We start from the raw sequence: 26,076 nt of genomic DNA on the forward strand, positions 1-26,076 counted from the left end.
CAGGCCCATGTCATATACAGTATTGATACTAAACAAATAACCTACTATAAATTAAAAGCACTAATGTATGCTATGATTTTTGTTTTCACAAGCTTTGGAGACAGAACTTAAATTCTGCTTTTAAATAATAGGTCACTTATAGCTTTTACCATGAGCCCGACTGTGTTCCAAATGGCATCAATGTTTTCAAAGCGTACTGTGAATGAAGTACAATTGTAAACATGTAGATCGCTAAAACTGAACTGTAAAAAATACTTTGAAAGCAAATTACACATAAGAGAGATGACTTTAATGCTTTAAAAATAATAATTCCAAGTGTAAATGTAAAAATGTTCTAAATGAATAGGGCATATGGAGGATAACTGGGAATAGAAAACAGCCAGGAACTTTGTTTCTCCTACAGATCTAGACATATAGTTGCAAGCATAGAAGTTTGTGAAGGAGTTGGCGAATATTTGTTGGAACAACAGATTTGGGAAACTCTAAATCGACAAATTATGTTTCTAACAACGGATCTTGCGACCTTAGAGGGCTAACAGTGGTTTTCGGAAACGCACCCCTGGGTGGTTCTGAGGCAGGGCTTGACTCTTACTTTTTTCAAAAGGAGCACATGCACTTCTCAGTAGAAAATTTTGGGAGCGCAATAAAAACTATAAAATAAATAGCGTTTTACCTTAATAAATGTACACGAGGAGAAAAGCAAAACTGTTTCAGTTATTTGAATACAATAAGTACACCGGGTTTTACCTTACTGTAACAACTGTCTCTTTAAATAGTGTTTTATAATTATTTATAATATAAGCTGAATGAAGTTTAACTAGCGGTCCACGGCAGGACTAAGATCAAATTGCTCTAATGAAGGCCTTTCTTAACTAATCTAAATCAAGTCTTCAGTTGTGGGCATGCCTTGGCAGCTTCTTGAATTTTTTATCTGGTTTCGAGGTAAAAAAATATCTTTCACACTGGCCAGCAGAAATAAGGAGTTATTGTTAGAAGTTTTTGTTAAGTTAATAAAAATGTGCAGCATAGTTAGTGCAAAAATCACATGACCAGAGCAGCTTAATCTGTGATTGTATCAGAAGAAGATTATGGTTGTATCAATGGTCCCAAACTTACATTATTTTATAATAATATATATTGTAAATATTATCTTTAAAATGTCAAATATTTATGCATAAAATAAAAAATAAGAAATCCACTTTTCCACTATTACTATTCAGGAGCCATGTTCACCACTGACAGGGCAAATCTGCTATCTCTCTCTCTGCTGTGGTCTTGACTAACCAGATAATCAATAGTTTTCACTGTTCCTCTTAATAATGAAGCCAATCTAGGATTACAGTTTCTCAATGTTGCTTGTACCAATTCAGATTCAGACATTGCAGGGTTTATTTTTAGTGACTTTGCTCTTTAGACTTTTTTCATGGCTGCTGCATGGAGGGCGCCATAGCGACCAGCGTCTTCCGGTAGAATGCTAAAAACTTCCGTTTACAGTGTGTACAACTGGTAATTTGCGCTCCGAAAATGGGTTTCAATAACGTTTTTAATGGTTAACAGAGTGTTTTTGTGAAATGTGAAATGTGTCTGTTAAAGCCGTTATAAACTGTCACATGTGGTTCAAGTGCGTCAGTAATACGAGAAAAACGTTCTACTAGTTCACGTGTCTGCCGTCAGAAATACAGTGTGCGTTCCCTGCCTGTCAGCCGTTAGCTCAGCGGCTTTTTAACACACACACACGCACACACACACGCACACACACACACACACACACACACAGAGAGAGAGGTTTAACAATACCTTTATTAAACCATTGTTCTTACAATCATGACAATGAACAATTCTCACATATCAGACATTTTGTCTCCTAAAATCTCAAAATCAATCCTTCAGTTTTATCAGTTACACAAAGAACTTCTCCTACTGACCAAATTTCAGAAAAATGTGCAATATCCTTTACTAATTTGTAATATGTATATTCAATCTTTATTCTTGCATTTATCATCCCTTTTGTGACCATTTCGGCATTTATTGGACCTCTACCCAACCTCTTATTTTTTCTGGTTTTCCATATTGCCAACTTAGCTGACCCTAATATGAAATTCAATAAACATTTTTTCCTCTTTTCGGAAAAATTATATTTTGGACCACTAATAAAATATTGATGAGAAAAACATTCTCCAAATTCTGTGAAACATTGTGTTAAAAAATTAAACAGTCACTCCAACTTGGAACAATCCAAAAACAAATGAATAATTGTCTCATCCACCCTACAAAACAAACACTCTTTTCCTACCACTGGATTAAGGTGTGCCACGTGCCTGTTTGTAGCTATAGCCCCGTGCATTAATCTCCATTGCAAGTCTGCAGTTCGTTTCTCAACAGGCTGTATATACAATGTCCTCCAATTTGCTCTAAAATTTGTCCCAAATTTATCTAACCACCTCCAAATCTTCACTCCTCTTAACTCGTTCTGGTGAGTGACTTTTACAGATGTTACATATAAATCTTTCTTTTTGATGTCTTCGAACTCACTCAACTTAGGATATTCAAATGATAGAATTGAGTGTCCAGCTTCTTCATGTACATAATTAATAACAGCAGAAACTGTAATAGGTGGAAATTTATAGTCCCCATCAAATTCTTTTGACAGCGCCTCTCTACATGCACCTGGCAGCACTGTCCACACCTCCTCCATGATTTTTGACAGAAGGTGCAGAGATCGAAGGCCAGTAGCACTTTGCAAATCCTCTGCTGTACTCCAGCCTCCACCACTTCTTAAATCACCCAGCTTAGTCACTCCAGCCTTTGCAAAACAGCTTTTTACAGACTGGGATGATAAAATCTTTGTCTTTATCAGTGGATTATGAAACAATGGTTCCTCCATTATCCATTCATCAGGTTGCAAAAAAATTCTATGTATCACAAATGTCTTTTTTCATGCAATGATCATTGATTTATAAAAAGATGTCAAGTCTGTTAGGTCCATTTCATTAAGTTGCAGTAAAAAAAGTTTCTTGTCATACAATAATCTAGACGTCTTTCGTAAAAGTGCACAAGCGATACTAGTCCATCCAACATTTTCTTCATATAACAGTCTCTTTGCTGCTTGTAATCGAAAAGCATTTATGCGACTTCGCACATCAATAAAGCTTTGTCCTCCTTCATATACTGGTAGGTAAAGTGTAGGTGCAGGAATCCATTTTTGACCAGACCAGAAAAAGTCCACCAATTTCCTCTGAATTTTCTTAATCAATTCCTCTGGCGGTTCAAGTACATTCAGTCTATGCCATAATATAGAGGCTATCAGATTATTAACAATTAGTACTCTGCCTCTATAGGACAGTTCGGGTAATAGCCAGTTCCATTTAGACAACTTGGCAACAACCTTTTCCAGTGTACCATCCCAATTCTTCTCTTTATATTGATTTTTCCCTAAAAACACACCCAACACTTCAATTCCTTCCTTTCCCCATTTTAAACCTTCAGGAAGTTTAGGTGGTCCATTTTCAATCCAAGAACCTGTCACAAAACCTTCACATTTTAACAAATTTACCTTAGCTGTAGAAGCTTTTTCATACAGTTTTAAGTTTTCACACACACTTTTCACATCATTCTGACAGGTGATCAAATATTTACATCATCAGCATAAGCAGAGATGGAATACTTTAATCCTGTATTATCCCCTGGGATCTTTAATCCTTTTAACTCACTTCTCAACTTGCACAATAATGGTTCTATGTCTAAACTATAAAGTTGCCCTGATAGAGTACAACCTTGCCGAATCCCTCTATCAACAGATATTGGACAACTTAAACCCGCTCCTATCTTAAGCATAACTGCAGCCCCTTCGTATAACAATTTTATCCAAGAAATTATATTGTCTCCAAAACCAAATGACTTTAAAACATTAAAAAGATACTCGTGATTCACTCGGTCAAAAGCCTTTTCTTGATCAATAGATAAAAATCCAACATTTAGTTCATCTCTTATAGACAAAACAATTGAATCCCTCATGAAAAACAAGTTGTCTAATATGGTACGTCCCGGAATACAATACGTTTGCTCTTTTTCCACCACACTATGTAAAACATTCTTTATTCTATTAGCTAAAAATTTAGATAATATTTTATAGTCTAGACACATTAAGGATACTGGACGCCAGTTCTTTAACATACCAAGGTCTCCACTCTTTGGTAGCAGAGATAACACAGCCCTCTGACAACTAATTGGTAAACAACCTCTTTTAAAACATTCACAAAATACTTTATACAAATCTTCACCTAAAATATTCCAAAAAACTTTATAAAATTCTGCTGTTAGACCGTCCAGTCCTGGTGACTTTCCTGTGGCAAGCTGTTGTACAGCCTTCGAAAGTTCATCAAAAGTAATCATTACATCCAATGAGTTCTTGTCTTCAAGTCTTAGCTGTGGAAGATCTTTTAACAACCGATCTGTTCAACCAGTATCACAGTCCACCTTTCCAAAAAGTTCTTTATAAAATTTAATACCCATCTTTCTCATTTCAACTGGATCTGAGGTAATTGTTCCATTTTTTCTTTTCAAGTGAAGCATACATTTTTGTTTTGCTTCTTTACGTTCAAGTCCAAAAAAGTAAGCAGTTGGAGCATCCATTTCTTTGATTGAAGATATCCTAGCTCTCACAAGTGCTCCTTTAACTCTTTCCTCCAATAGTGACTTCAATTCAGTTCTCTTTCTTTTTAAAACATCTAAAGAATCACAATCATCAACCTCAATCATTTTTTTTCCAGTTCATTGATCTCATTCTCCAATTTCTTTATATTATTTTTCACAATTATTGTAGCATTGTAAGAAAATTGTTGACAAAAAAACCTTAATATGGGCTTTTCCCAATTCCCACCATTGAGTTAGAGTTTCAAAATCATTCTTTTTTTGTCTCCAAATTTCCCAAAATTCACAAAAAATCTTTATCCTGTAATAATTTTACATTAAAATGGCAATAAAATTTTGGCTTTGAACTTTTTACTATATTGTAATCGAACGTAACCATATGATGATCTGAAAAAGCATTTGGAAAAATATTGGCATTAATAACTCTGTTCATTTCTGATTTTCTTATATATATCCTATCCAATCTAGCTCCCGTCACAATATAATCTACTATCTTTACCCATGTATATTGCTTCACTAATGTGTTTCTACTTCTCCATACATCTATTAAACTTAACTCATTTACAATATCAAGAAGTAATTTGCTAGACTTTGGATGGGATTCTTCTCCATTTCAATCTAATAAAAAGTTTGTTGTGCAGTTCCAGTCACCTCCTATTACAATACATATATTTCCATCATCTATTTCTTTAATTGCCTCATTTAATTTTAGAAATGTTATTTCACGATTTGCTCCTATATTTGGGGCAAAAACGTTAACAAAAAGGAATTTAATATTTCTTATTTCGGCCAAAACAAATAAAGTTCTACCTTTTTCTATTTTTTTTTGTCATTAAAATATTTAAATCTAGTGACTTAGAGAAAAGAATTGCAACTCCCATACTAAAATTTGTACCATGACTTAAACTACATTCTCCTTCCCACCATCTATACCAATCAATTTCATTATTACTATCAGAATGTGTTTCTTGTAAAAAGACAACTTTCACTTCATTTAATTTTATAAACTCTAAAACCATTTCTCTTTTAACCCTATCTCTTCCCCCATTTATGTCTCCATAAAAGGATTTCAGAAAAGGTAAAAGATATATAGTGAGAAAAAAAGAGAAAGAATCACCCATAGTGCTTTACTCATCCTAACTACTGTAAGCTAAGTTTACTTGAATTTCCTTTTTTTAGGGGTTTTTCCCTTCCTAAAACTTTCTCAATCTAAACCGTTTCTGCTTGTTTAATCTGTCTTCTCCAACCTTTTTCATCCAGTGCAAAACAGACCATTCAACAGACAAAGCATTATCATCATTTCCTTCCTCTCCTTCCACATCATCCATTCCCATCTGTCTATGCAGTGAAATCACTGTTTCTCCAGTATTACATTCTCCAGTGTCAACTAGCGCCACTTCATTGACATTCCCTGTAATTTCCACCTGCCCTGCTTCCTCCACATTTCTCACCAACACTTTTTCTTGGACCACTTTTATTTCTTTGTTAGCTTTTTCTGTCACCCCAGATATTTCTACTGCAGGCCTAACCTCATTCTCAACACTAACATTGTCCGATATTTCCTCCCCTTGATCAGTCCGATTTTCACCCATTTCTTCCACATTGTATTGAGTCACACTATCTGCGTCATTTTGACTTCTGTCAATCGTTACATTTTCTTTATGGGGACATAATAATCTGACATGCCCCACAAGGCCGCAGTCAAAACACCTCATTTCCCCTGTACTCGAATATAGCATGTACGATTTTCCATCATGCACGCAACGAAAAGACACATTTAACGTCGGCTCATTCAAAAACATAAACACCTGCCACCTAAATGATAAAACATGCTTCAGGGATTCATGTTTACATCCAAGCGGAATCATCTTGATTCCACTTGCAAGCTTTCCAAATCGCAATAACTCGCGTTTTATGTCATCATCGGGAATAAAAGGTGGCACATTTGAAATGGTTACTTTTACAGTTGGCGATACTAACGGTTGAGCTATAATGAAAGCTCCACTTACCACTATTTCGCTTTCTACCAACCGATTGACCAGCTGCTCCTCCTTCAAGAAAACTACCACTGCCTTATTCATCCTGGACGCTGAAACGATATTGTCATGTCCAACTCTTTCAGCTACTTCCAGCAAAACATCCTCCACGACTACTCCAGCTTGCGCGATGCATCTAATGCCGTGCCGGAGTGACAGAGATGATGCTCGCACATCCATGTACGACGCCATCCCCTTACTCGCCACTCGGACAAAAAACTCTCAGCAAGTTAATCAAAACTTACTCTCAAACTTACGTCTACAGTAAATACAACCTATATAAATCAATACCATTCAAGGAAAATGTGAAATAAAGTGAAAAAAGTCCATAGATTTCCCCTCACTGCAACACCTCTTCCACTTCAAACCGGAAATTAGGTTAGAGAAAGAGAGAGAGAGAGAGAGAGAGAGAGAGAGAGAGAGAGAGAGAGAGAGAGAGAGAGCAAACCAGAGTACTGGCATGAAACTTAACAGGTATGATAGTTGTGCAATTTATAAAAATGACCAATAAAAGTCTGTTATTGATACTCTGCTGGCTGATTTGCTGTTCATTCTAATCGTGTGCCGTTTGTGTTTTATTTCGTGTGTTGTATTCACCACGGTTTGCGTTTTTCTGTCATTTCGAAATGACACTAGCCTACATTTTCACTTTGTCACAGTTATTAAATCAGTGTGTCAGTGGCACAGTACAGGCTAAGTGTGTTTGTCAAACATTTTGGTGAATTACATTTGTTTGGGCTAGTTATAAATTTGAAATAAAGAGAAAATGTTGACTTTAGCGATGACAAGGCTTCATTTAAACTGCAGAAGATGCCGTCTGACAACGAGGAGAAAATGCCTCACAGCAGCTGTTTTCTATCCTATTATGCTGCGTTCACACCAGACGCAGAACGCGCGTCAAGCGCGAGTGATTTACATGTTAAGTCAATGCAAACACGTAAATAGACATCCTAAGGCGCGATACGCGCGAATGGCGCGGCGTGAATGACGAGAATTGCGCGTTCGAAAATCTGAACTTCAGCGGACATTGGCGCCGTGTTAACCAATCAGGAGCTTGCTCTTGTGAGGGCGTGATTGTGACATATCGCCTGTTGTCGGTGTCCCAGGGGAAATCCCCCAGCAGACACCGACAAGAAGTTCATCAAACTGGGCTGGGCTCAGTCAGAAGCACCGCTGAAAACCTCCATCAGCCAGGTTCAGTTTCTGGAGGAGTCTATGAGCTTAAAGAACTGGATGCACCTCTGAAAGGATGTAGTGGACTCAGACATGGCTCTAAACGTATTGACCCTGTTTATCATCCTTCATATTGCACATTAACACTGTTATTTTCTTCATAAAATCTATGTTAGCCCTTTAGCTATGAAGCTAGAGTCACGGGGCAGACAGAAGCCCTGCCCATCACGCAAATCCGCGTCTGTTATGAAGTGAATTTGACACGCGAATGAAGCGGGGTTTGACGCGCGTATGAAACGAGTAAACTCAAATGTTCACGAGGCTATTTACGTGCGAATATCGCGATTTATCTGCGCGTTCCGCGTCTGGTGTGAACACAGCATAAAATCGCATTTCTTTAAATGATCAGTCCAGGAAATGGTGCTGATGGACAACAGTGTTAGTTCAAAGTGTATAAAAGCAGGTAAAATAGATTAAAACTATCGTTTCAAAGCTGTCCAAATGTGACTGTTTACACGCATCAGCTGCACTGCAAATTTTAGATAGTAGATTTAACTACCTTGGAGTTAAAATTAACACTCCCTCAGAGTTTATATGGGAACCACTATAAGTGTTAAAAATAACACTTTTGAAAGTGTTAACATTGTCAACACCAAGAGAGTGTTAATTAGCAAGCTCTTATTTTGTAAAATATCTGTTAAATTTCCGAAAAAGCTGTGGTTGCCAGAATCTTTCTGTGAAAAACATGGAAGTTTTATATAACTGTATTAATTTAAAAAAATTAACCATATTTCATGAACTAATACATTGTTCATTTTACAAAATCATAGCTTAGTGCACCAAAATTTTAAGTCTTTAGATGCAATAATGTGTTCATGTGTGATTGCAATTAGCAAACAGATATTGACTGCATTAATAACTACACAGTTACCTTGCAGCATAACATGCAGCATAACATCAAATATTCTCAGTTCATCTTGGACTTGAACAGAGACGCTATTATCCTCCACAATGGTGACACAAAAACCATTTTGCTGTTTTTCTTTTTTTTTTTCATTTCTAGATTTTATGGAAAAATACCAGCAGCTGTGGTTGCCAGTAATCTGCTGTTTTTAACATTCATAAATTCAGTTTACTGAATATTTCTGTTAAAAACACATTCAACAGTCTGTATTTTTTATCGAACTCACATTGCAAATTTTAGATTTGGTAGATTTAACTACCTTAGAGTTAAAATTAACACTCCCTCAGTGTTTATATGGGAACCACTATAAGTGTTAAAATAACACTTTTGAAAGTGTTAAAATTTTAACACTCAGAGTGTTAATTAGCAAACTCTTATTGTGTAAAATATCTGTTAAATGTATGTCAAAATACTGGCAGCAGTGGTTGCCAGTAATCTGCTGTTTTCAACATTTTACATTCGTAAATTTAGTTTCCAGAATATTTCTGTTAAAAACACATCCCATAGTCCGTATTTTTCATTCGAACACACGTAAGCCTTAAATTCCAGAGCAAAATCCTAACTAGTGTCCTCACTACAGAGGGCTGAACACTCAGACAGTGATGAAGTTAATGAGACAATTAAGTGTCTAATTAAAGGATGATTGAGAATTATTGATGAACAACTGTTAACAAGCAGAATCACTGAAGGAAAGAAAAACACAAGCCAAAACCAAAAATGAAATCAACTGAGAAAAAAAAAAAAAACTCTAAATAAAATAATAATCAATAAAAATAGAACAAATTACACAATAAAAAAATATATTTTTCAACATCTTTAAAAAAACTCATCACATTAAACAGCAACTTGTCATGGAGCTTCACCTATTACTGACCTTTGACTTTATTTCTGTCATGTAAACAAAAGCTCTTAATGAAATTTCTGTTGTTCATTTGAAGTCACCATGAAGGAGGACAGAGTCTGCTTTAGTCAGGCTCTTCAACTTCTTACTATAAATGTCTTTTATTTTGGCTGCTATAGTTAGTGTTAATCACACTATTTATACATATAGCATGGAAAGCCAAAAATAAAAGAAAAGTGTCAGTCTGAAGTGATTATTTATGATATCATAGCCATTCTTACCTGCTTGTTTTTTTAATTCAGTATCATATTAGTTATATGTGAGAAATAAATAATATACATAATTGAAACCACTGAAGCTTCAACAATTAATGACTTTATAACAGGTTTAAAAACACCATTTAAAATGAGAATGTTTGATCTATGGCAAAACTTCAAAACACCCAGACATCAACAATTTGTCTTTGAATCTCAATGATGGTGACAAACAAAAATCAAGTGAAAAAAACACTCTACTGAAATATCACCTCCCAAAAACAACACAAAATACAGGAAAAGAAAGAGATTGTAAAAACATAAAGCTGCATAATTTATTTATGCTGGGAGCTTTATCCTATGCTGGTACCCAGCATGCATTGCGGCATGAACTATGCAGCTTTTCTTTTTAGCAACCACGGTTGAGGTTCATATCCTGATTCTTGATGTCTGTGTGTCATAATGCACAAGTTGGAGCTTGAATGTTTAGTGCATGACAGTCTAATTATTAATTGCATCCTAATTGTTTGTTGAATCTTCTATGAAGAGAAGAGCAGCAGACTGCCAGTAGTATTGTCCCATGCAGTTTTAATGCGACTGTATTTGCATATTTTTATCAATCAACTTATTAAACACCTGAAATTATATCTAGAACAATTAAGCATGAACAGTATAGTTTCTCTTGACCTTTCTTGCTATAACTGATGAGTTTAAGAAACACAGCTATAACAGTTAGAGAAACATTAGGCTGCAAGCGTAAAGCTTCAAGAGCTCAAATAAGCAGCCTCTGATCTCCATGATGGTGAGGTCAAATGAAATATTTTTAATAAAAAAATATTCTTACCGAAATGAAGTCAAACTGTAATCAGTGAAGCTGCTTATGCTATTATTTAATGGAGTTGTTTAATCCTCTGTTTTAATTCAGTTGGTTTGGTGTGAGGCTGTGTCTGTAGTTTCATTTCCTCCTTCAATTTCTTATTCCTTTAGTGATTGTGCTTGTTAACAGCAGGTGTTCAACAGCAGGTGTCTGAATTCACTTATTTGTGGTCATTCGCTCTGTCTGGACTAAACTAATTGACCAATTTAAGGGCCAGGTGAATGAGGGTGTAAGGCGAGATCAGACACTCTGATTAGTTTCTCAAATATAAGGGTTTTCTACAAAGATAGATACATGTTACTCTGAATGACAAGGAGGCAAATCAGCTTCTATCGCCGAGAGCGTTATTTTACCTTTATCTAACTCTAGAATTATAACACTTTACTCTGAATTACCACAACACTAGAAATTTAACACCAATGAATTTGCTGTGTGCCGACTGTAAGTTCTTCGCATTCTCCTTGCGCATACACGCAAAGCATAATGGGTAATTTTGCGTAAAGGAGTTTATTATCTGGCCAAATCTTAAGAATCAGTGAGATATTGCTTGTATCAGTGAGTTATTGCTTGATAACTTGTAGTGCCTCTTTGTGTTAACACAAAAACAGTACAGTTTCAATAAAAAGAATGCATTGATTGAAACAAAAGACAAAGATGCAATAATCACACACACAAACTACTTATAAAAATGACTAAACTACTAACTAATAATTACAATCAGGCATCGGAAATAGCTACAAACTGACACATACTTAAACAGAACTTAGAACAAATTAGTTATTTTGTGGTGTTGGATGAAGCAATGAGAAAATGAATTGTATTATTGGCAGTCTAGAAGAGAAACTGCGTTACAGTAACTGCGTTACAGTTTCTCAGGTCAACGGGGTGGAAAATGGGCATTTGTGGTTAACAGTTAGCCTAACATATGTATGGTCTATCTGTTATGACCTTAAAAGAACAGTCTCTACACTGGAAACAACCACATATAAGCAAAACCTAATGCAAAAGTAAATAGAAGGTTTAATAAGCTTATAATTATGCTTCACTCAGTCGGATGATCAGTCCAGTGATGGTGGATCCTTTTCACAGGATGCCTTGAATGGCTTGCAATAGGATAAGATGTAAATTGTCCTTCCGTAGTTCAGTGTTCATGGAGATTCTTGGGTTATCCTAAGAAATACCGGGCAGATGATAAAAAATGCAGATTCTTGTAGCTGGAGAGAAGAATCTTGCTGAGCAAATGTACTTGCAAAAGTAAATTCTGGCTGTGCTGTTGTCTTTTCCTCGTCAAGTAGGGACTTAGAACATGGGTGTATTTGTAGAAGGTTTTATTCCTTCTTGCTGGAGGAGAGAGTGATTGTCCCCGCCTCTCAAACTGAAGTGACGGGGTTGGGTCGTTGCTCCTCCATTGTACACCCATCATGTCCCACCTTTCTATTTTGTGGAGCTTTCTGTTTTCTCCCAAAGTACACAGTTTTGTACATAGAAATTGTTTATTTATTTTATCGCAGAACCATCCCCAAGTTCTTGTGACAATGTTCTGAGCTCATAGAGTCCAAGAATGAATTAAGTTGGTTAAGGTAACACTCTTCTGTGTTTTCCTGTGTCAGTAGGTAGGATCCTGTTGATTATTATTCCGGATGGTAACTGTGAATGCACAGTTTCCTGAATGAGTATATAGTGTCGGGGTATGTTTTTCTTCAAGTTCTTGTATTTGCTTGTTTCTTTGTCCAAGTACGAGCTGGAACTGGTTTGGTGGCTTTAATAGCTCAGGTAATTTGCACCTTGATTCCAGACACAGAGAGTTGATGGGAACAGTTTGCATTGGTGATTAAATCAGCCTGTTAGCAAAAGGCCTGGGGCCTCATGTACAAAGACTTGCGTGGAAATCATACTAAAACGTTGCGTACGCACAAATCTGTAAATGTGCGTACGCAGAAAAAAATTCAGATGTATGAAACACTGCGTACGCCAAATCTCACGCATATTCTTTTGTACATCCGATTGAACGTGAAACTGAGCGCAACATGCACGAGCACAAAACCCCTCCCTGCCTCCTCCCCCGTATGAATATGCTAATGACTCTACTTTGGCAAAACCCAACAAAAAAGCAATGGCAAAAGCAAGCAAAAAGAGAAAATTTGAACAGAATGTGAATTGGAGGTGCTGCTTTCGGAGGTAGACCGGAGAAAAGCGGTGTTATTTGCAAGTTTGTTCTGCGGAATTAACAACAAAAGAAAAAAATAGAGTGGGAGAGTTTAGCTGATGCGGTTAAACAGTTGGTCCTGAACATCACACTGAGTGAATTAAAAAGGAAATAGTGTGGTTTATAGATGTTGCAGTACCCTTAACAATCTCAGTGGCACAGCTCGTAAGACGCATGTCAACATGTTTTGACATGTTCGAGCATGAACTCGGTTCGAATCCAGCATATGATAGACTCTTTCTTAATTTTTCCCCCGCTACATATCAGATTTTGCCAACTATTTATCACGAGAAAGACAAGTAGGAATCATTAATAAGTTTGTGCATCATATTTTATTTGCACATTTATTGAATGGAAATGTTTCTGATTCACGCATGCAAATTCATCTTCAGATAGTGTCTTTATAGCAATGTGCGTGCAGTAGATAGCTTATATTATATTGGGAAAACAGGCGACCGCTGCAAATTGTGCTTTAATGTTTAGCTGGTCAACTGTATGGTATGGAAACCTTATATACCTGCTAGATGAACCTGTCTCATACAGCTGCCATTGAAAGGCTCAGACACTTTGTAGAGAGGAATTTAACACAACTGCCTCTAGGAGTCGCCAATGTAAATAAAACAGACACGCACAAAAAATGTGCGTACGCCAGCCATAAAGCTGGCGTGGAGCTGCGCACATTCCCACTTTCAGTTCATCATTAGTAAATCCAAACGTGAGCGATTATGAGCCTGGCATAAGCAAATTTTTCATGCGTACGCAGCGGTAATGCATGAGGCCCCTGTTGATTGTGAATCGTCTACCCTCCAACTCTGGCGGTCCTGCTTACAAAACTACTTCGGTGGTCATTGAAGGTTCTTTGCATATCCATGTCTTGGCTCCATGTAACAAAAGGTTCCTGTTGTGGCATGCAGCCTTTGATTGACAATGTCTGTGATTCACTACAGGACTGTCTTCAGTTTATTTTTTGTTAGATTAGTTCTAAATTTGGGTTTAGTAGTAAATAATCTAATGTATGCACAAATATATTATTGTAAAGCTTCCTGTAGTAAATATACATTTAAAAGAGAGATCTGTTATGGGTGTACTTAGATATTCCTGAGTGGAATAATCGGGAGATGATCTGGGCTGAGAAGTAGCCTCACTTTAATATAAAGATATTTTCCCAAGGGGTCCAAGAAACACAAGTGTCAGGTTTCGGGAGCAAATTAAAAATCGTGCCGCTTGTGCATGTATGGCTCTACGTAGCCATTATTTTAAACTTTATCAGCTGACATTAAGCACATTTTGAATGTTACAGGGAGCCTGCAATGCATTGAAACCTTTTATTGTGAGCAACAATTGCTAGTAAGCGCATTCTCTCTCTGTCTCTCTAGTGAGTATGTGCAAGAACAATGTATTGTCTATTTAAAGGGCACATAGGTTACCCCTTATTTCATATTTAATATAAGTCCTTTGTGTCCCCAGAATGTGTCTGTAAAGTTTCAGTTCAAAAAATTCATTTGTTCATTCATTTTCTTGTCGACTTAGTCCCTTTATTAATCCGGGGTCACCACAGCAGAACAAACCGCCAACTTAACCAGCAAGTTTTTACGCAGCGGATGCCCTTCCAGCCGCAACCCATCTCTGGGAAACATCCACACACACTCATACACTATGGACAATTTAGCCTACCCAATTCACCTGTACCGCATGTCTTTGGACTGTGGGGGAAACCGGAGCACCTGGAGGAAACCCACGCGAATGCAGGGAGAACATGCAAACTCCACACAGAAATGCCAACTGAGCCAAGACTCGAACCAGCAACCTAGCGACCTTCTTGCTGTGAGGTGACAGCACTACTTACTGCGCCACTGCTTCACCCTAGCTCAAAACACCCATCAGAGTATTTATTATAGCAGTTTGAAGTGTCTGTATTGTAGCTGGGAAAAGTTTGTTGCTGTTTTTTTTTGCACTGGGCCTTTAAGGCTAGATCTCACGTAACATGTGTGAGAAATAGTATAGTAAGAAATTTACCAATCAGTATTTGATGCATTTTTTTGTGGAGTTGCAACAATGAGTTCATGCACACACAGCGCAGACACGCAGACACACACACACACACACACACACACACACACACACACACACACACACACACACACACACACACTGAATGGTGCGTCTCTCGCAGGGAAGACCCCTGAAATTGCCAGATCAGCGTTGTGCTTTCTTTCCTCCAAGTGAAGTTAGAGAGCAAGCTGTTGCCCTCCACACTAAAGGATTACGTGGCTGCCATCTCCGCTTATCATGACGCGGTGGCTGGCTGCACCGTGGGAAGGCATAATGTAACTCTAGTGAAATAGTTAAATAATTATTTATATTATTATTTAGAGCAGTATAATCATATTATTATTATATCTACAAGTCTTTATAAATATAATAAACAAAATAAAATTAATGTATACAAATGTAGTGTAAGGTAAAGTAACAACCAATCGTAGGAGTTGGTTGTTAGCTCCGCCCCTTCCAGCTTGCCAGCAGAGAGAGACAGAGCAAAGACGAGATTGGTTGGCAGAACAATAGAGAGGAGCAAACTTGAACAAAAACATTAAAATACGGAATGTTACGATTCCTAAACCGTTTAAAAGTGATTGTAGTTGTACTAAATCAAGTTGTACCTGCAAATTGTTATTTAGCGTGTTAGTGTGTTTAAGAGTGTGTTGAAGTCAGACCGCATGTTGCATTGCGTTTACAGTGAGCTGTACAGTACCATTTTGCAATCGCGCGTGTGTGAGAAGGCCATAGAGTGATATAGACATCACAAATTTGACAGGTATTCCATTATATTAGCTCATTTTATAGTATACATGTGTGTGTGTATGTGTTTTATTTGTTCCACGTGTTTTATATTTTGTATGTTTTTTAAATTATTTTGAACATATTAAACTTATTTTTATATTCTGGTCTGTGATAAGGCCAGTTTTTTTTCTGAGGACATTTTCCCAGTTTCCCTGGATTTCCTCGTATTGATGGCGAGCCTCCCACGTCGACCTGGAAAATTGTGAAGTACACACATTTCAGTTTATCCTCTTTTCACCGGATAAAGTAAGAATTAAACAAAAAGTTAATTCCTTTATTGGACTGCAATTTTTCAATACAGCTGTAAGGACTGATTTTCCTGGAGGAAAAAAACAGAACGTGAACTTAATTGAACTGATTTCACCAATTTTAAGGTGAACAACGACACTGATTTATTTGTGTTATTTTATGGTTTCTTTTGTTTTAACTTGAATACATTTATTGTGATTTGTGTTTGATTAATGACAATTGTAAAGTGGGTGCACCCTGGGGATTGTGTATACATAGTTATGTTACTGATGTAAGTATTGTTTACCAAGAAAAATCCGAAAAGGAAAAAATTCATACAATCTAAAGTAAAATTATTTTTGTATTTAAAACTTTCAGTTTGTGTCTGGTTATTGCTCAGTTTCACCCCCACCTCCTTTTACTTACCTTGTAGTCTTCTGGTTTATTGTCTGGTCCAATAATAAATAAATATAGTACACCTGTTACAATAACCTCATCATCCAGTTCCTCAGAGGTGCTGTTGTAAATCCACTTATAGCATTGAAGTTCCCCATTCGAAGGGGAACGCTCTGGTTACTAAAGTAACCCTCGTTCCCTGAGGAGAGGAACGGAAATGCTATATAGCATCGCCATAATGATTGTTCCTTAGCTGTAAGTGTCAGTCTCTTCAGCTTAAAAGGATAGCGTTGCCTTGCTTTCTCTATGCTTATATGCGGAGTTGATTGCAATAAGCCACAGGTGGGCAAACTTACGCTGCCAACTCATATCATTGGCCTGTTATATACTCTTTCAGACGAATGGCTTTCTGAAATGAAATACCCATACGTGGATAAAATCCACTTATAGCATTTCCGTTCCCTTCTTGGGTAACGAGGGTTACTTTAGTAACCAGAGCGTTCTTCAAACTGTGATTGAAAATCTGAACAGTGATCGGTCAAATGGTCTTGTGTGCAGTTCTACGATATTAGGGCTGAGCTTAGTGTGGTAGATGGTATTCTGCTAAGACGAGACCAGATAATTGTTCCAGAGAAAAGTGCAGAGAAAAGAGATGCTTTTCAGGATACATGAAGGGCATCTTGGAATCGAGAAGTGCAAGAGGAGATCCAGGGATTCAGTCTATTGGCCTAGGATCAATTCTAACATTGAGAAAATAGTCAGTAATTGCAAAGTATGCATAAAACATCAAAAAAGACAAGCAAGAGAACGTATGATCAAAACAGACATATCTCAGTATTCCTGGCAGAGATGGTACAAAGTTTCTGTGTGAAGTATGCATGTTCTCCCTGCGTTCGCGTGGGTTTCCTCCGGGTGCTCCGGTTTCCCCCACAGTCCAAAGACATGCGGTACAGGTGAAATGGGTAGGCTAAATTGTCTGTGTGTATGAGTGGGTATGGATGTTTCCCAGAGATGGTTTGCAGCTGGAAGGGCATCCGCAGATGACCCTAGATTAATAAAGCGACTAAGCCTAAAAGAAAATGAATGAATGAATGAATAATTTTCACACAATAACGTCACATTTGACGTTTATGCATAATTGATTTATCCTTAAAAAAAGTAATGTAGTGATTTGTTGATGGTACTGTTAAGTGATCACTAGATGGCAGAAGTATCAAAATATAGGTAGCAGATGCATTAAAGCAAGAAAACAGAAGGAATCTAAATGTGAGTGCTAAAGTTGTCGTAACATAAAATGTTACAAGCTAGTTTATTTATTTAATTATTTAATTTGCGAAGTGAACACCGCACAAAGCAACTGGGATTAAAAGATCTGTTCAGCTCCCTGTGATCACCTGCAACTCAAGAATGAGTATTACAGATTGGCATGTTTCTATAACAATACATGTTTGTAATAAAGAAAAGACAGTAAAATCGCTATGTAATTTATGTAATTTACAACAGCCGCATTTCAGTACAATTATAAAAGACGTTTCAATTCCAGTTTGTGGATGTTAAATTAGGTTTATGTTGTACATTAAAATAAGGGATATACAGCAGTGTTTATTAACATGTATCCTTTCACATTTGCTGTGCCAAGCAGTGGAAAGTTAGACGCGCCGCATGTGTAAATGCTGAGTAGTTGATACAGGTACTGGTCATAAAATTAAAATATCTTTAAAAACTTGATTTTTTTCTATAGTTCCTTTCGAGAAGTGAAACTTATACATTATATACTTATAATAAACTTATATATATAATGTATACATTCATTCCACACAGACTGATATATTTCAAGTGATTATTTCTTTTAATTTTGATGATTTTGTTGACAACTAATGAAAACCCCAAATTCAGTATCTCAGAAAATTAGTTTTATTTTAGTTTAGTTTAGTTTACATTCCTTAGTTTTGTAAAAAGGTTCAGTATTGAAGGTGCCACAGTCAGCGATGGTTTAAGGTACTATGTCATCTGCTGGTGTTGCTTCACTGTGTTTTCTGAGGTCCAAGGTCAACACAGCTCAGGACGTTTTAGAGCACTTCATGCGTCCCACTGCTGACCGACTTTATGGAGATGCAGATTTCATTTTCCAACAGGACTTAGCACCTGCACACAGTGCCAAAGGAACCAGTACCTGGTCTAAATACCTTGGTGTCCCTGTTCTTAATTTTTTGAGTATTGGTCTTACTCAAAGCATCCAACGAGACTGCGACACCCCCGCCCCATGGCACCGCTAAGTTCAATAAAAGGACCACGAAGTGACCCGGAGACAGGCCATCTGGAGAAGAGGGGACCTGCTTTTTCCTCGGTGGGGGGCCGAGGATCATCTCATCAGTCCATTACAATGACCCTAAATTCATCACTGCCTTTTTCCGGGCTGGCAGGAAACAAATTCTCAACAAAAGAGCAGTTTCCTCTCTCCGGATGCGCAAACCTGAGCACTGCCAGTGTCGGATGCTCCGCCTTCCAGCTCGCAGTGCTGCGACCCTTCGCCTCAGGTTCTTAGAGTGCAGCAGAGCAGACTCCTTTCTGTCACTCCAGCCTCACCATGAGATCCAGGGAGGCAGTTAAGAGAAACTCTTATTTTCAGCTTCTCCTGGGGACGCACTCCCATCCCGAGCTGCCCCAGTGATCGCTCCGATGGTGCCATTTGTGCGTGCTCTGCCGGCCTGTTAGCGCTGCACAGCGCGTCGCGGTGGCTCATACGGACGGTCAGACTCGACTATGCGATTCAGTTTGCTATTCGCCAAGTTCACGGGTGTCTTTTTCATGAAGGTTATCCCAGAGAGCTCCCCTGTCTTGCGAGAGGAGATTGCTGTCCTTCTGTTGAAGGATGCAATCAAGCAGGTCCCTCCAGCTGAGATGAAGTTCGGCTCTCAAAGTCTCCGCAGAGGGTGCTCTAGTGCCACTGCAGCTCGCAGGCTTCCGCATACTCAACTATCTCCTTCCCCCTCTTCCCCTCTAGGGTTCCTCTTCTCAGGCGAACCCTAGAGACTTCCTCCCAGGCTCCCTGAGGTTCGGTGCCAGCTATGTGCATCCTCATTTGGTGATGCCATATGTATTATTACCACGGTGTGTTCTCCCTTATTAGGTTGTCCCGTGTCTTCCCTAAACCGCTACACAGCTTAACATATGTAGCACTCCCCCTCATCAGGGCTAGTCTATATGTCTCTTATCTTCAAGGCTCCCCTTTTGGGTAGCAAGTGGTCTCGGCTGCGTGGCTTCGGGGACACTTTCCCAACGTACTGTCGTATTTCCAAAAATCCCAAGTCTATATTAGCTAGGTAAAAGCACACTTACGACCCCCAATTAAACATTAAACATTTTGTTCCCATGTAATGGTAATATGTTGGGCCTAGGGGACATTGGAAGGTTGCGCTCTTGGTGATATCAGTGCGCTCACGCTTGGCAAACTACACATCAGGAGGGTTTACGGGCTTGGCTGTTGTGGCACTTTCCATACAGTCTCCAAAAGCCGGTTTATACAGACACACGTAGAAGTTCTCTTATGAAGGGGAACGTACTGGTTATTTATGTAACCCACGTTCCCTGAACAGGGGATGGAAACGTGTGTCTCCACTGCTACAGCACCTGAGTCTTCAGCTGGGAGCTGAATGAACGGCTCTTCTGCAGGCAAATTCTGATGAGCTAACTCCAGCAGCCGACTGATATAGCCCTAATTGGCTCATCAGTTTCAGCTGTGGAGCTAAGCTCCTCCAATTCAATTGGCATTGTATTGACCTTATTCTCCGCAGACGAGCGGGCGCTGCCATTTGAACCTTTTTGGCACGAGACTTCCGGTCTCATTCACTTCCATTCATTTTTAGACATTAAAAACTGCTTGTTTCGCTGTTTGATGTTGCAAACTGATATTTCCTTGTTATATTATTCTACTTGGTCTGTATGGTGTTCTTGGGCCACTTCTCTTCTCCATCTACACGTCATCTCTAGGACCAGTCATCCAGAGACATGGATTCTCCTACCACTGCTATGCTGATGATACCCAGCTATACCTCTCTTTTCATCCTGATGATCCCTCGGTTCCAGCTCGCATCTCAGCCTGCCTGTTGGATATTTCACAATGGATGAAAGATCATCATCTTCAGCTGAACCTCGCAAAAACGGAAATGCTTGTAGTTTCTGCCAACCCGACTATACACCATAACTTTTCAATCCAGATGGATGGGGCAACCATTACTGCATCCAAAATGGTGAAAAGCCTTTGAGTAACGATTGATGACCAACTAAACTTCTCTGACCACATTTCTAGAACTGCTCGATCGTGCAGATTCGCACTCTATAACATCAGAAAGATCCGACCCTTCTTATCTGAACATGCAGCTCAACTCCTTGTTCAAGCTCTTGTTCTCTCCAAACTGGATTACTGCAACTCTCTACTAGCTGGGCTTCCAGCTAACTCTATCAAGCCTCTTCAACTGCTCCAGAACGCAGCAGCACGAGTGGTCTTCAGTGAACCTAAACGAGCACATGTCACTCCCACTGGTAGTCCGTTTGCACTGGCTGCCAGTTGCTGCTCGCATCAAATTCAAAGCTCTGATGTTTGCCTACAAAGTGACTTCTGGCCTTGCTCCTGGTGGTTCCATCCCAAAGAGAGAAGAAATCACTTTCGCGAATGCTCACGCTTAATCTGCCCAGTTGGTGGAATGAACTCCCTAACTGCATCAGAACAGCAGAGTCACTCGCTGTTTTCAAGAAACGACTAAAAACTCAACTATTTAGTCTCCACTTCACTTCCTAATCTGCAACTGCCTCTCTGGATATTACACTGTACCCAAAAAAAAATAAAAAATAAAAATAAATAAAAATACCAATACTACTAATACGTTCCTTCTTAGACTTTACAGACCTGAAACATGCCTATAGCACTTATTCATTGTTGCTCTTATATAGTTGTGTAAATTGCTTCCTTGTCCTCATTTGTAAGTCGCTTTGGATAAAAGCGTCTGCTAAATGACTAAATGTAAATGTAAATGTAGTCATGCAAACATTTGTTTGTAGAGCAAGTAGTTTGACCGTTTTTTGCCGTTTATTATTCCTTGTCATTTCTCCCATAGGCGACTGAAACGGAAGTTCTAAGACAATCGCGAAAACAGGTGAACTTCCGCATTTTAGAATAAGGTCAATTGGCCTGTTTTTATATCTTCAGAAGTGATTGGTGGTCTAAAGCACTCACAAAGTCTGTTTATACAGAAACACGTCTTTCTTCCCTATTCGGGAAACATGGGTTACACACGTAACCAGGACGTTTTCATTAGTTGTCATCAAAAATCATCAAAAATAAAAGAAATGAGTTTCACTTCTTAATAGGAATTAGTAAAATAAGTCAACTTTTTGAAGATATTTTAATTTTACGTCTAGCACCTGTATATTATATTTAAAATATATTACATTCCTAACTAGATAATTTTATTGCTGTTATTTATAATTTTGTAATAAAAAAATCGTAATTGCGACTTATTAGATTACACTTGGACAGCACAATGGCTCAGTGATTAGCACTGTTGCCTCACAGCAAGAAGATTACTAGGGTCCCGACTGGGCCAGTTTGCATTTCTTTGTGGCATTTGCATGTTCTCCATATTCAACCTGCTGTGATCTTTGAGTTGATAATTTGATTAAACATTTACTTTAATGTACAAAATTTTGCTTTTTTTTCTTTCCCGTTTATAGGTCAGCTTCAACCCTCAGGACAACTCAAAGATTTGTGTGAGTGGCAAAGGTGTGTTTAAGATTTTCCACTATGCTGGAGAAACCCTGAAACAGACCAACGCATTTAAAACAGACTCCCACAACTTCCTGTGTCACACATGGATGACCACGGAGCAGGTCTTAGCCGGCACAGAGACAGGTCAACTGATGATGTTCAAGTCTGGCCGTCTGCGTTGGGAGATCAATGTGACATCTGTGCAGAAAACTGAGAGGTAAGTGGAATAACCCAGAGGTCAAATACTGTTTATAGTGACATAAACATGACAGGCGTGACGCAGTAGCGCAGTAGGTAGTGCTGTCACCTCACAGCAAGAAGGTCACTGGTTCGATCTTTGGCTGGGTCAGTTGGCGTTTCTTTGTGGAGTTTGCATGTTCTTCCCGCGTTCGCGTGGGTTTCCTCCGGGTAATGATAATGTCAACAGACTGGACTGTTTTAGCAACTGGCTGAATGTAAAGGAGGACAACCCAACTTACAGCAATACAACTTTACAATAATTAAAATTGTTTGTATTCAATACTTTATTGTTATTATAATTTTCCACTTTCCATATTTGCAATGCCTGTATATTGGCATTTTTTTGCAGTCCACTCAGAATCCATCTTGGAAATCTTTTTTTTTTCTTTATTGGCATTGATTGTTTTGAAATTCAAATGGCATTACCATGCCTGTGTTTTAATTTCAGTAATAAATATGGCTGTCAAGCCATGATCTTGATGGTTTATTGTGTGTATGTTGTTTACATAAAGAAATCTGTGTTACAAGTTAAACAAAAATTCTAATAAACATTTATATTTTTAATTTAAATAGTTTTAGTCTTGCGATTTATATAAATTTTACATTTGAATAGCCAAAATTACAACTTTCAGTCCAAATGAGATTAATCGCGATTAATTTTCAAAAAAAGTGTGATTAATTAGTTAATTTTTTTATCAATTGACAGCACTTATATGTTATATTATGCAAAAACCATGCATAAATGTTTAATACTTTAATCATGTACATAATTGTTGATAACACATTATTATAGCACAGTTTGTGCAGTTTACAGTGTTATTAGACTTTTATTAGCCTGTTTATAAGACATTAAGCATGTCAGAAATTTTCCAGGCTGCCAAATCACCCGGATTAATATTTGTTGAATTGTCAAACGTTTTGTTTTGCTAGTTATTTTATTTTTATGATTAGGGGTAAATTATCTTTTGCTTTCAGTATAACAATAAATGACAATAAACATGTAAAATGATATTTAAACTTACACCGGTATTAGGGGGGCCACGATTCTCCAAATCCTCGATTCGTTTACATTTTCAATTCTTAAGTCATGATTCGATTCAATTTTCGATTATGAATAATTAATTAATTAATAACGAATTAATTATTTGTAGCCTACCATTTAAACTACCTGACCTGTATGGTCTTTGTTTTACCCATAAACAAATCATACAGTAAATGAATAAAGGCAAGTTACTCACATAATTACCACCTGTCAATCACTTTTTTCTTGTGAATAGGCAGTGATCTGTGTCGTTATAATGGCGTCGGTAAAAAAAGGTGCACAACCAACAGGAACCAGCCAACAGTATCTGAGGTGTTTGCTAAAATGACACAAGTTGAGTACAAGTGTGAAAGTAAAAGATTGAAGCAGTCTTAACTAGGTTAATTAGGTTAACCAGGCAGGCTAGGGTAATTAGGCAAGTTATTGTATAACGATGGTTTGTTCTGGAGACAGTCTAAAAAACAATTAGCTTAAGAGGCTAATAAATTTGACCTTAAAATGGTTCATAAAAAAAATTAAGAACTGCTTTTATTCTAGCCAAAATAAAACGAATAAGACTTTGTTTAGAGGAAAAAATATTATCAGAAATACTATCAACATTTGCTTGCTCTGTTAAACATCATAAAGGGAAATATTTTAAAAAGAAAAAAACAACAAAGGGGGACTAATAATTCTGACTTCCACTGTATATATATTTACAGTAATTTTTTAAATGTTTTTAAGAAAACTTATTCAGTTCATCAAGGCTACATTTATTAAAGGTTAAAAATGTTACATTGTTAAATATGTATCAAAATTTTAAATAACTGCTTTGTTATTGTATGTAGTTTCAAATAAAATGATTACTCCAGACATTATTGCTTTTATTACTATTACCATTAATAAATATAATAATAATTAATATTAGTGATTTCTGAAGGATCATGTGACTGGAGTAATGAAGCTAAAATTTCATCGTTAAAATCACTGCAGGGTTCAACGCTAAGGATTTTTTCTACTGGCCCGATCGGGCCAGTGGTTCTGATTTTTACTTGCCCTGCCCAAATTTTTACTGGCCCCACCAAAAAAAAAAAAAAAAAAAGAGGTTAATAGCTATTTGAATGTGCGTGTATGTGTATATACACACACACACACACACACACACACACACACACACACACACACACACACACACACACACACACACACACACACGCACACACACACACACACAGTTGATTTCATTTCTAAACATAATAGTTTTAATAACTCATCTCTAATAACTGATTTATTTTATCTTTGTCATGATGACTGTAAATAATATTTGACTAGATATTCTTCAATACACTTCTATACAGCTTAAAGTGACATTTAAAGGCTTAACTATGGTAATTAGGTTAACTAGGCAGGTTAGGGTAATTAGGCAAGTTATTGTATAATGATGGTTTGTTCTGTAGACAGTCTGAAAAACAATTAGCTTAAGAGGCTAATAAATTTTACCTTAAAATGGTTAAAAAAATGCTTTTATTCTAGCCAAAATAAAACAAATAAGATTTTGTTCAGAGGAAAATATATTATCAGACAAACTATCAACATTTCTTTGCTCTGTTAAACATCATTTAGGAAATATTTTAAAAGAAAAAACAAAAAAACAAAACAAAAGGGGGCTAATAAATCTGTAAATATATTTACGGTAATTTTTAAAATGTTTTTTAAGGAAAATTATTCAGTTTATCAAGGCTATATTTATCAATGTAAAAAAGGTTTAATTGTTAAATATTTATCAAAATTGTAAATAACTGCTTTGTTATTGTATGTAGTTTCAAATAAAATCATAACTTCAGACATTATTGATTTTATAACTATTACCATTAATAAATATAATAAAAATTAATATTAGTGATTTTTGAAGGATCATGTGACTGGAGTAATGAAGCTGAAATTTCATCTTTAAAATCACTGGAATAAATTAATAAATTAAATTATAAACTACTTTTGAACAGTTATTTTATAGAGCAACATTTCACAATTTGTATTTATGATGAAATAATTGCAGCCTTGGTGAGCAGAAGAAGCTTAGTTTAACATTTTTAATCATACTGACCCCAAACTTTAGAGCCTTTTTATTTTATATAAAAATAGAATATTTTATAAGTGAAAATGTGCACTTTAATTTTAACAACCCACAGACATCGTCACCAAATATAAAGCTGAGGTCAGACTTTCTTATACATACAGAGCCTCATTTCAATTGTCAGGTTTTATAAAAATCGATCTATTTAATTAATCAATCTATTAAAGAAACGTTGGCTAAAATTCTGCATTATAGGCTTAAATTATAGAGAGACATAGCAGATGAACTGAGACTGCATCAGATCAATGTAAATCTTTCTTTCGAGCTGTCAGTGCGGAAATTAACAAAACAACAGGCCTAATACAACATATTATACTATTAAAATATGGAAAAATTAAGAGATAGTAATTTCGGTCAATTTTCCTGACGGATAAACCGAGATCAGGCTGGATAAACAGCTCTCTGTAATATTTCAGCATGCTTTCACTTTCGCATTTACCGGTAAGAATGA

The 26,076-nt window shown here is 37.1% G+C and overlaps 2 protein-coding genes across 14 annotated transcripts in view; one reads left to right on the forward strand and one right to left on the reverse strand.

Annotated features, from left to right (window-relative positions):
* Positions 1-26,076, reverse strand: part of LOC147846232 (uncharacterized) — an 849,179-nt gene that overhangs the window by 794,075 nt on the left and 29,028 nt on the right. The window lies entirely within an intron of this gene.
* cfap57 (cilia and flagella associated protein 57) overlaps positions 1-26,076 on the forward strand; it is a 311,646-nt gene that overhangs the window by 10,748 nt on the left and 274,822 nt on the right. For 12 of the 13 annotated variants that reach the window (XR_015477379.1, XR_015477380.1, NM_001442688.1 and 9 more), the window contains 1 exon segment: positions 22,197-22,447. Coding sequence is in view for 11 of the 13 variants with exons in the window: in NM_001442688.1 (NP_001429617.1) it covers positions 22,197-22,447 (251 nt within the window). In the remaining 2 variants the exon portion in view is untranslated. 13 annotated transcript variants of the gene reach the window in all.

This window comes from Danio rerio, chromosome 2 (assembly GCF_052040795.2).
Source record: "Danio rerio strain M-AB ecotype USA chromosome 2, GRCz13ab, whole genome shotgun sequence".
NCBI classification, from domain to species: Eukaryota; Metazoa; Chordata; class Actinopteri; order Cypriniformes; family Danionidae; genus Danio; species Danio rerio.